The 12,592-nt window shown below is 42.9% G+C and overlaps 1 protein-coding gene across 2 annotated transcripts in view; it reads left to right on the forward strand.

Annotated features, from left to right (window-relative positions):
- Nucleotides 1-12,592, forward strand: part of LOC311426361 (uncharacterized protein) — a 202,330-nt gene that overhangs the window by 31,073 nt on the left and 158,665 nt on the right. Inside the window, exon 2 of one of the 2 annotated variants that reach the window (XM_084502818.1) lies at nucleotides 12,286-12,326. In XM_084502818.1, the coding sequence (XP_084358944.1) occupies nucleotides 12,286-12,326 (41 nt within the window). Of the gene's footprint in view, nucleotides 1-12,087; nucleotides 12,327-12,592 lie in introns of those variants that run through there. The other variant, XR_014686675.1, reaches the window with a different exon arrangement.

Below are 12,592 nucleotides of genomic sequence, written 5' to 3' on the forward strand. Positions count from 1 at the left end.
CGCTCATTTGTGGGAAGTAGAGAGCAATTTCTTTCCTCTACACTTCCATATAGCTTTCATTTATTTTGTTCGTTTGTTTTCCTCCCTTTTTCCCCTTTCCCTTTTATTTTCCCCTTAGTTAAATTGTTTAGTTCATGGTAGTCTTTATTTAATTATTATAATTATTTCCCTTTAATTAAATTATCCTTATCTCAACCCGTGAGTTGTTCTTTGCTTTACTTCTCCCCCTCCTTATCTAAAGGAGGGGGAGTGAGAGAGCGGTTGTGGGGTTTAGCTGCCCAGCACGGTAAAACCACCACATGAGGTGATGGCAATGCTGAGTACCAGCAGCTAAACGAAACAAGGACATTATTATTTCTCTTCCTTTTCTGTTCTATTAAGCTTTCTTTATCTCAACCCACGAGCTTTTACTTTTTTTCTTTTTTTTTTTTCCCCTCAAGATTCTCTCCCTCATACCAATGGGAGCAGTAGAGGGTGAGCAAATGGCTGTGTAGTGCTTAGCTGCCTGATGGATTAAACCATACTTACACCACACCAGTCCTTTTGGCATCCAATATGGGGCCCAAAGGGTTAAGATAATGACAGATCTGAACAGAGTGTGTTGAAACAAAATTGTTATAAGCATTAGATCGGTTTAATAGTTGCTAATCACAATGCTGATTGTTTTTTTTGATCTCAAGTCTGCTGTGCTTGTTTTCTGAATTGAGTTACATTACTTACTGTATGTGTTCCCTCTCGTGCTGTTTATCATTTCCGGGGGCTGGTTTAACATTATTATTTTGCTGTACTGTGTAACACTGGCTTATGATATGATAAAATTACTGGTCATGAGACTAATTTGGTATTTGTACTCAGTGTTGCCATCAACTCCACACTTTGGAAACCATATTTCAGAAACTATTAATAAGTACACCTTTTACCTTTTCTCCTCAGAAAGACAGTCTGTGGAGGGGATGGGGGAAATATTTTTTCCCACTTGTTCATTCTCCCTTTCTCCTTCACCTCCCTCTTCTCCTCCAGGCTAGTTACGATAGCTCTTCAAAACTTTGAATATCCTTGGAATGTTCAGACCAGCATGTTGCCATTGTTATGTCTCCTGAATAGGCTTCAGATTTTATTTAAGGTTAAACAACTACTTAGGAATGCCATCCAGAGGTCTGTCCTGAGGCAGGATAGTTATGAGTGGCAGGGAGTGTGGGAGGATATGGATAGGCACCTAGAATAATGGGCACCTCCAGCGCTTTGGAAATTCACCCCTGAAAAACTGCAAAATCCTAAAAAACCTGGCAGAATGCTTGAAAAAGGCGTCATCACCCTGACAATTCCAAAGAGACACAAATCACTGCAACGTGATGGGGCTTGGCCTATGCTTACCAAGCAGCAATCAACGCTGCTATGAGCCCTGTGATGGGCCCTGCAGCCATTCCAACCCCTGTGATGGGCCTTGCACTTGTTCTACCCCCTGTGACAGGCCCCAAGGCTTAGCCAGGGAAACAGACTGTACCAGTTGCCCCTGTGTCAGTTGCTCCTGTATCCAAGATGAAACAATGGATGAGAATGTCAGGTCATTTAGAAAGCAGAGGAACTCCTATTCAGACTGGGGAAGAAGGCGACAAGGCAGGCTACTCTGAAATGGCTAAGGAACAGGAAGGTGAAGAGGAAGAGATCATAAGAGCATCAATAACTCCCTGAGGCCTATACCAGCGTGAGCTACGAGATATGCAAAAAGATTTCAGAGCTGCAGTCAGCGCCACTACAACCCCTGCAACAGACCCTGAGGCCACTCCAACTCCTGAAATGGGCTCTGTAGTCACTCCAACCCCTGCGACATCACTTAGCTGTTTCTGTCTTTTGTTCTATATGCCACTGTGCTCAGATTTTGTGCCACTTCCTATAATATGTCCCCATGGACTGTCTGACCAAGCCTCTTGTGCACCTATCCTTCTGCACCCTGTGTGCCAGCAGCCTCAGGCCCTGTCTCCAGTGGTTAAAATGGAAAGAAAGATGTGGGGACAGAGGGACCACCAAACAGGTTACAGTATTTGAGAGGAATCTGATATTGTATAAACTCACTTTAGGATAGAATAAATCTTGTAGTTAAAATATAATGAGAACAAAATATACGACATCTTGTTATCTGTCGACCTTCTGTTATGTTGAAGCATCTTGTTAATTGAAACATCCCATTATCTGTCGACCTTCAGTTATGCTGAAACTTGAGCTAACTTGAGCCAACTCGGCATTCCTGAGGCTTGGAAAACAACTGATTCAGCCAACATGGCATTCTTTAGCAAAAGGTGAAAAGTACATCATGAGGAAGACCTATGGTCTTCCTCCCAAAGACCACCGCCCACGTCCGGAAGACCCCTGCCCACAATTCTTGTGAGGCTTTGCGCAAGCGCAAGGACTGATAAGATAATTAGCATATGAAGCGAGAGTAGGCGGGTTTAGGCAATGAATATGTATAGGCGTTAATTAAATATTCATTGTTTTGCTGTATAAATATGAGATAGTTTGTTACTTCGAACATGCATGTTAGGTGGAAGGATCCCCTGTGCATCCAGCACTGACAATAAAGGATACTTCGTCACTTAGAAATTTCAGCTTCAATCTTTGAATCAAATCACAGAGGAGAGCAGGAACTGGGCTCTCTCACAGCAAAGTGTGAGGAATGTTTTAACAATTCGTGTCCATAAAGAACAATTCTGTTTGAATCCTGTCTGCCTCTGGGCCCTGCACTGGCAATTTAATTCTTGAACCACAGATGCAGTGTGTCCCAGTCTCCCACTCATTCTAGTCAATTTATCACTTCTTAAATTTATGAACCTGTTTGCTTTTGTTATTCCGGACTTCTATTTCTAACACTGCTATAGATGTGTCTGTGAATGGCTGGGGAAGAATGTTTTAATTACTCGTGAAGCGTCAAATAAGAAAGCTGTTTGTGTTTGATGTCTGGGAGTTTCAGAACAACTGATAACAACTAGTGACTGTTATGGGATACTATGCGGATCTTTGGTATCTGGTTAGGGGGGGCCGAGAGATAAAGAGGAAGGAGAAAGAAGCTGAAGGACGGCTGGGAGACAAGACTTGAAGAAGATGTTCCGTAAACTTGGGATGGTGCCCAGTAAGTACAAAGGGGGAGAGGAAGACTGCGAGCCTTCAGCATGGAAGACCCCTAGAGACCCCCAGAAGAGACCCCAGAGGAGACTGCGCATGCTCCAGTAGGAGGGACTGCACCCTGGAAGCTAATTTTAATAATCTATTTTTTTAGAAGTAGTAATGAATATGTATTAGTCTAGGAGCATAAAAATCAGCTGCTTGATGTAACTGGTGTGCGTCCTGGTGGAGCGGAGACTCCCGGTGCACCCAGCGCTGTTTGCTTACCTCTATTCCTTTATATTCTTTCAATAAATCCTATTTTTTTATTTAATCCTAATTTGAATCCTGAGCCATTTATAACAAAAGGGACCATGTTCACCCCAGCAGGCTCTTCCTCCCAATGTTCCCAGCTGTTCCTGTGTCACCTTATGGTGTGGGGATGTCTCAGTCCTTGGCTTTTAGGCCATTTTGTCTGGAGCTCACTGTACCTGTGTAACTGTGTGCTGTGCATCCCTCTGAGCTTTTCAGGGCTGCAAGCACTGCTGCATGGTGATTCAAAGATCGAAGCCGAAATTCCTTTAAGTGGTATATTCTTTATTGCAGCGCTGGATGCACGGGGGATCTCTCCACCTATCGTGCATACCCAAAGCGGAAAGCAGTCTTGAATTTATACAATCAATCTATCAATATTCTACAAGCACCTATACATATGCATTACCTATCCCCGCCTTCCCTCGCTTCTCATGCTAATTAGCCTTTTGGCACCTTGCGCCTGCGTAGAGCCTTCCAAGAATTGTGGGCAGGGGTCTTTGGGACGTGGGCAGGGGTCTTTGGGAGGAAGACCCCGAGTCTTCCTCACAGTGTACTTTTCACCTTTGGTCAGGAATTTGCTGAATTGGCAGGTTTCTTAATTGCGAGAGCTGGTTGTTGCCAATTCTTCCGTTTGTTGTATCTTTATAATGAATTCCAATGTCCAGTTTTGAGATTTATAGTCCTTACGTTTGTTTCTCTGTCCGTCTGCCGCTTCCTTATCATGAGTTTCAGTGTCTTGTTTCGAGATATACAGTCCATGTCTGGGGATTGTCCTTGCCTCCCCAATGCCTCCCCAATACCTCCTTAATCAATCCCCCCTTTTCTTTTCTCATGCAAATTCTTTTGCATCAGATACTTTCATTATTTACAGTAACACAACAAAGCAGGCATCTAAACAACATGCACACAAATATTCCTAATACTACTAATGCGATTAGAGCAATGAACACTTGTTTCAACCATTGAAAATTGGGCAACCAGGAGGTTAACTTATTCCATATTTCACTAAAACTCCACGAAAGATCATCTTTACTGATATCATGTAGGATCCTTGTCTGCTTCCATATTTCTTCCAGGTCGGTAGAGATCCTTCCATTCTGATCTACATACACACAACAACTTGTGTTTATTACTGTACAGACTCCCCCTTGAGCGGCCAGTAACAAGTCTAGGGCCATCCGATTTTGTAATACTACCTGTGATAAACTAGATATCTCTTCTTGTTGAGCCTTTATAGCATCCAGAGTTTTGTTTTCTAACTTCTCTATAATTGCAGAAATATTAACTATTGCCTTTTCCAATTCACTCACTCCTAACCATGGGATAAACCATCAAACAAAACTATGAAAAGCGGTGTGTCTCTCTATCAATGGATTGTTAATTTTTCGTCTGATTCTCCGCATATGATTTCTCAAGTAGGCTCGAGGCACTACATCGTGTACTGTCATATTGGGGACTACCGCTCCAAGAGTGCAAGTTCCCTTCCAATTCTCGGGCAAGACCTTACAGGCTGTATCATTGCATAGCCAATACCACCCTTTTCCTTCTGGAACCGTCCAGCTGGTTGAATTTGCCCAACTGCTAGTTGTACTAATATCAATTTTTCGATTACAAGATGTCTGATTCCCCACATAAGTAGTACCTGTATTTATACAATCCTGTTTTCCCATACCCTTAGGCGGGTTACACCTTTGTACACATACATAGTAAGATTCCAACGGCACGAAGCTACTAACTTCCAGTTCCAAAACTTCTTCATATTTTCGACCCCAAGATGTGTTTTCCCACAAATTAGTCCAAGATAAGTTTGCAGGCAACGGAATCCCGATTAACGATACACCCTTATTCCCATGCTGTGGCAGATGGGTGCATACCCAACAGTTCGTCTTATTAGTTACTTGAGAAATTGTTTGTATTAAGGTCAGGTGTAAGTTCTCATCCCAAGTTGCCCACCCCGAATCCGAGAACCGCACCCCTGCAATCATTAGGATCTGGAAAACCGTAATTTTGTTGGTCCAATTGGAGTGGTGGTCTATATCCTCGCTGGGACCTTCTTCACCCTTGAATTGTGGATCCAAGCTGCTTGCTTCTTAATCTTAATGGCGGTGTGTGTTGTCAGTAATACTTGGTATGCTCCCATCCACTTTCCTTCCATTTTTCCTGTAGGGGTTGTCCTGAAAAAGTCTTTATATATATATATAATTCCCGAGCTTAAAGGGGTGGATTGGTTGATCCAACCCTCTAGCCCTGGTCCCTAAAACAAATTTATGTACTTTATTTAATTGTTTCTGAAGTTCAGTTATATAAGCATATAAATATTCTGATCCTAACTGCGTTAGGTCCTCTCCACTAAATAGAAATTGCTATGGCCTTCCATATAAGATTTTGAAGGGACTCAAATTCCCTTTTATTCTAGGTTTAACTCTAATTCCAAGTAATGCTAAAGGGAGGGATTGAGTCCATGACAAATTAGCTTCTTATCCAATTTTAGCTATTTATTGTTCAATTAAATGGTTCATTTTTCTACCTGTCCACTTGCCTGTGGTCTATAAGGAGTATGCAGTTGCCAATCTATCTTTAGAATCTTACTTATCTGTTCTACCACTTGTGCACAAAATGTGAAACTCTATCAGAAGACATTGCTACTAGAATCCAAAGCATCTGAAAACGTGTCAGTCAGAACCAGTAAATAATGATACCCCCCTTTTCTAGGGAGTTCTGAAAAATCAATTTGCCACTGTTGCCCCGAATAATTTCCTTTACCGATTATTCCAAATTTTATTCTATTCTTGGTATTGGGGTTATTGTGTAAGCAAATGCTACATTGTTGAGTTACTTGTTTTATCATATCATCCCACTAATGTCTGACTCAGGCTCTTATGCAGTGTGCCAGCTCCCCAATACGTTTTATTGTGTTCTGTAAGAACTATGGGCCATGTCAAACTAGAGGGTATTACTATGTGGTTATCTTTTAAATATACTCATCCATCTGGTTTCATTTTACCTTTCAAATCTTCAATTAATTTTAAGTCTTCTTTTGTATAATTTGGATATAGTTTGGATTTTACCGTCTGGTATCAAAGACAATGCCTTCACCTCAGTTATTTCAGCTGCCTGCTTAGCCTCTGCCAATCGATTTCCAATTTCAAAATCGGTGTTCCCCTTTTGGTGTCCCTGACAATGCACGATAGCTACCTTTTCTGGTTGTTTTACAGCCTCTAACAATTTTAAAATTTCTTCAGCATACTTTGTGTTTTCACTGAGCGGTCAGCAATCCATGTTCTTTCCAAATTGCTCCATGAGCATGTACCATGCCGAATGTATATTTAGAATCTGTCCAAATATTTACCCTTTTTCCCGCTGCCAGTTCCAATGCTCTCGTGAGAGCAACTATCTCCGCCTTTTGAGCTGATGTTCCAGGGGGTAAAGGCTTAGACTCGATTACCTGCTGAGTAGTTGTTATAGCATATCCAGCTTTACGTTGTCTTTGCGTAACAAAACTGCTCCCATCCGTGAACCAAGTTTCTTCCGCATCTTCCATGGGCTCCTCTTTAAGGTCTGGTCAGCTGGAATACACAGTCTCTATAGTTTCTAAACAATCGTGAATCACAGGCTGTGCCGGAGCATCACTAAGAAAAGAGGCTAGATTCACAATATTAGTTATCACAATTTCCACGTTGTCCTGTTCTACCAATATTGCTTGATATTTCAAAATCATCAATTCTTGTTTAAGTTGTTTAAAGACTTTTTGTGCTTCTCCAGTCCAGACTAACTTTGACTGGTTAATCTTTATCAATTCACATAGAGGCTTTACCAATAGTCCATAATTATAAATCCAAAGGCGACACCAACCTGTCATTCATAAAAAGGTTTGTAGCTCCTTTACCATTTGAGGTTCTGGAGTCTGGCAAATGACTTCCTTATGTTCAGTTCCTAGTTCTCGTTGTCCTTCCGAAATTTCAAATCCCAGATAGGTCACACTTTGTTGAGCCAGCTGGACTTTCTGTCAAGAGACTTGATATCCATTTAAACCCAGAAAATTAAGACGACTTATAGTCCATTGAATACAACTCCCTTTAGTCTCAGTAGCTATTAAGAGATCATCTACATATTGTAACAAAGCACCTTCAGTGTCCGGAGGCATCCATGTTTCGAGTTCCCTTGCTAATTGGTTTCCAAAAATAGTGGGGCTATTCTTGAATCCTTGAGGTAGTAATGTCCACGTAAGCTGCGTCTTTCTGCCTGAATCGGGATTTTGCCATTCAAAGGCAAATAGGTTTTGGCTTTCTGTGGCTAAGCCTAGGCAGAAGAAGGCATCTTTTAAATCCAGTACGGTAAACCAGACTTGACTATTCTTTAATTTAGACAGCAAAGTATAAGGGTTTGCCACTACTGGATGTATATCCTCAGTGATTTTATTTATGGCCCTCAAATCCTGAACTAGCCTATAGCTTTTTCATCTGCCTTTTTAATTGGCAATATGCGTGCATTGTATTCTGATTCGCATTCAATCAATAATCCATACTGTAAAAATTTATTAATTATCTCTTTAATTCCTTTCCTATCTTCTATCCTCTAAGGATATTACTTAACCTTAATGGGTTTCTCTCCTGGCTTTAATTTAATAATTATTAAGGTCACATTTTTACCTCTTTCAGGGGTTTCAGTAGCCCAAACTCCTGGACATACTTGATCTGTGATCTCTAAAGGTATTTCACTTTTAGGGTCAGTTTGTATTAGTGCCAAACTTAACACATTTGTTAGTTGTTCTTCTCCTATACTTAATTCCATTTTCCCTTTTTCAAAAACAATTTCTGCTCCTACTTGCTCTAATAAATCTCTACCTAAGAGTGCCCATGAGGAGTTAGGCATATATAAAAATCTGTGTATGCTCCATTGTTTCCGTAACTTGTACTTCAAAGGTTCACAAAAATAAGCCTTTTCGGTTACACCTTGTCCTGGTTTCAGTTAGAACAGAGTTAATTTTCTTCCTAGTAGCTGGTAGAATGCTATGTTTTGGCTTAGGATGAGAAGAGTGCTGATAACACCCCAATGTTTTAATTGTTAAAGAGCAGTGCTTATACCAAGCCAAGGACATCTCAGCCTTTTGCCCTGTCCTGCCAACAGGCAGGCTGGGGGTGCAGTAAGAGCTGGGAGGGGACAGACCCAGGACAGGTGACCCAAACCAGCCAGAGGGGTATTCCATAGCATCTGACGTCAGGCTAAACAATACATAGGGGTGGCTAGCCAGGGGGAGGGGGCCGGACTGCTCGGGGCTAGGCTGGGCATCGGTCAGCGGGTGGCGAGCAATTGCATTGTGCATCACCTGTTTGCACACACCACTAGCAGTAGTACCATTATCATCATTGTATTATTATTATTATTATTATTTTGTCTTATTAAACTGTCTTTATCTCAACTCACGGGCCTCACCCCCCATCTCTCTCCCCGCCGGCCGGGTTAAACCACAACACACCTTTTACCCTAACATAATAATTCTGTGAAGGCATTAATGCTTGATTTAGAACTGAATACGTTGCCCCATATCAATAAGAAATTTCACTTCCATTCCTCCCCTAACTTCATTATAACCAGTGGAGGATCCGCTAGGGTAGATTCCCCAGGTCCCCATTATTCCTGTTGAAATCAGGGGTCAATTACCCTAGGAAAAGGCTAGTCAATTTGTCCTCCGAAGCCAGGTCCAAACCGTTTTGTTTTATTTATTTATTTATTTATTTTCATTACATTTCAGAGTTGGTCTAAAAATTCCATAGGGGTTTCTTTTAGACCTTGTTGGAAGCATATTTTCAATTCCCAATTCATCCAGATTTTAGTATTTACTTAACCGTTCATAATTTTCGGGATGATTAGGGTCTTAGTGGGGGTCGGTCAGGGGAATGCAATTGTCCACAGTTCCCTGAGCGGTCCCATCGGCAATCTGAGCTCGCACATGAACTCAGGTTGTTTTAAGAGTTAACTGGTTTTCTGTTTCTGTGACAACTCTCTGGGACCCATCATGGTCCCTTTGCCCCAAAGGGCTAACACCCATGATTTTAAGATCTCTGCCTCGGGCAGAGGCAGAACTATTATCATTCCTACATCCTCTTTCCCTGCTCATTCAACTTCAAACACCTTTAACACTTTCAACAACCCTTTTAACACTTCCTTTATCTTTCTCCAGCCTGTACTTCTCTAATGCCATCATCAAAGGCTCAGTCAGGGGCCAACTTAATTCTGTACCTTTTCCCACCAAGATGCTGAAACATCAGTATACAGCATTTCATCCTGTTCTGCTTCTCAAAAAACAACATTAACTGTAGCAAAATATTATAGTTTAAAGTTCCATTTAGGGGCCACTTTTCTCCACATTCCAGCTTATAAAGCGGCCACCACTGATTACGATATTTTATCAATGTTTTCCTGTTCACACTTCCACCGGCAGATCCTCCAATATCCTTCCAATGACTTAAAACACATCCTAACACACTTTTCTTTAAAATTTCACTGCTTGTTTGCCCCCCCATTTTCCAGTTTACAGTTTCAGAATACACATGTTACTTGCAAAAGCGTATCACAAAACGTATCACTCACAAAAATACGGGCACGCATTATCTTTCAGTAGCGATGTCACAAAACTACTATTACCAGCAATATTGCCAAAATCACAATAACAATAGTCAGAGTCAAATTCCACATGCGATAAGTCAGAAAACCGAACTGTGTAACACCGTAACGATATCTCTCTTATAACAATGCCACGAACTTACTATTACCACCAGAAAAATAGCCAAAATCACAGTAACAATAACCAAAGTTAAATACCATACTCCATGAGTCAGAAAACCGAAATAGACAACACAATTCCAGATGGACCTTAAAGCGAGCTCTTTCCTTAAGGTCCCCAAATATACTTATGGTGCTTACCACAAAGTATATACCAAACACTGCCTCGCAGAAGATCACCTTCTGACTTACAGACAGTTCCAGATACAGATGGACCCCAAGGTCCCCAGATATACTTGTGGTACTAACCACAAAGTATATACCAAATACTGTCCTGCAGAAGTCACCTTCCGACTTACTGGACAGTCCCAGATGACCGGTCTACCAGAAAACCAAACCAGAATAAAGAATATACTCACTTACAATGATGGGGTCCTTGTCTGCCTCCGCAGTGATCCGGTGAGTCGAGGAGTCCCTCCGGGAAATCCCGGGGGTACCCTAGGGAGTCCTGTCCCCAGCGGGTCCTGCAGTCCGGCAGAGAGGTCGTCCCATCTGGGGTGCCAGATTGATTCAAAGATCGAAGCCGAAATTCCTTTAAGTGGTATATTCTTTATTGCAGCGCTGGATGCACGGGGGATCTCTCCACCTATCGTGCATACCCAAAGCGGAAAGCAGTCTTGAATTTATACAATCAATCTATCAATATTCTACAAGCACCTATACATATGCATTACCTATCCTCGCCTTCCCTCGCTTCTTATGCTAATTAGCCTTTTGGCACCTTGCGCCTGCGTAGAGCCTTCCAAGAATTGTGGGCAGGGGTCTTTGGGATGTGGGCAGGGGTCTTTGGGAGGAAGACCCCGAGTCTTCCTCACAGTGTACTTTTCACCTTTGGTCAGGAATTTGCTGAATTGGCAGGTTTCTTAATTGCGAGAGCTGGTTGTTGCCAATTCTTCCGTTTGTTGTATCTTTATAATGAATTCCAATGTCCAGTTTTGAGATTTATAGTCCTTACGTTTGTTTCTCTGTCCGTCTGCCGCTTCCTTATCATGAGTTTCAGTGTCTTGTTTCGAGATATACAGTCCATGTCTGGGGATTGTCCTTGCCTCCCCAATGCCTCCCCAATACCTCCTTAATCAAGTTCCAGTGTCTTGTTTCGAGATATACAGTCCATGTCTGGGGATTGCCCTTGCCTCCCCAATACCTCCCCAATACCTCCTTAATCAATGGGCACTTTCTGCTCACCTCTATGTGCACTTGACCTATACCTTTGGGCGGCCACAGGCCTCTCTGGTCTCTCTCCCTGGTTTCATTGATTTTTTCCATGCCTGAATGCATGCTTTTCCCTAGCTGGTGTTGTGGCCTGGTGCACACCTAGGCTGATTTGGCCCGGTATGTCTATGCCATGATGTGACACCTAGTTCTTCCTGCCCACCATTTTCTTTCCTCTCAGGCAAGGTGAGGAACAGGAATAGGCAGCTGCATCTGTCTCCCTCCCGTTCTCCTCAAATGCTTTTTGCTGACGCTGCTGCAGGATTATTATTACAGTATATAGCTGCCCTTCCCTCCGCCCTCCCCCCCGTGGGCTGCTCTGCGTCGCTGGCACGGCTATGCAGCGCCTTGGCCCCGCTCCGTGCCTGGCCGCCGCCCAAATCCCTGCTGTGAGGGGAGCACCAGGGTCCGCGGGCGTGGGGTGGCGCGGGGGGACATCAACGGCCGGCACACCAACAGACAGGCGCGTCAACGACTCTCCCCCGCCTTTCAGTGTCGGTGGTGGGGTGCCTTGGCGGGGCTGGCGCTGTCCTGGCACACAGACAGTGGGAGGATGTTGGGCTGCGGATTATTAAAGACTAAACAGCCTGGCTCCGCAGCAGAGGGAGGGTGTAAGTAAGAGGAGTGTATATGTGTAAGGAGGGGACGGGAGGAGGGTGGAGAGAGCTGACAGCTAGACAGCTACCATCAGAATTATCAGCCAAAACCCATGGGGAGGGGGACTTTCCCCTGCTCACCTCCCCCCCCCCCCCCCCAAGGCTGCATTTTGGAATAGATGCAGTCATTTTTCTCACATCCCCTACCCTCTTTCCACTCCCCCACCTATAAATTCCCTTCTGTAGCATTCTGCCCTTTTCTTAATTCACATTTGTGTTTCAGATCATGTAGAAAGGACAGAAAATGAGCAGGGACTTTTGTCTGTAAGTATACGCAATTGCAATCTATAGTTGTGTGGGCTTTTTTGTTGTTGTTGTTGTGTTGTTTTAAAATTATTTCTCTCTCTCTTTCTTTGTTTCTTTTTCTTTTGTCCTTAGCTGGACTTTGCAGCAGCTTGCCCCCTCTCCCTTCAGTGCACATTTGCAAATAGGCTTTCTTCAAGAAGATGAGAAATGCACAGTACATATATTTAACTCTGTATCATTTAAAGATGGTTTTCTAGACAGGATTTTTCTGCACACGTTCAAGG

The sequence above is a fragment of the Aythya ferina genome, assembly GCF_964211825.1.
Source record: "Aythya ferina genome assembly, chromosome: W".
NCBI lineage: Eukaryota > Metazoa > Chordata > Aves > Anseriformes > Anatidae > Aythya > Aythya ferina.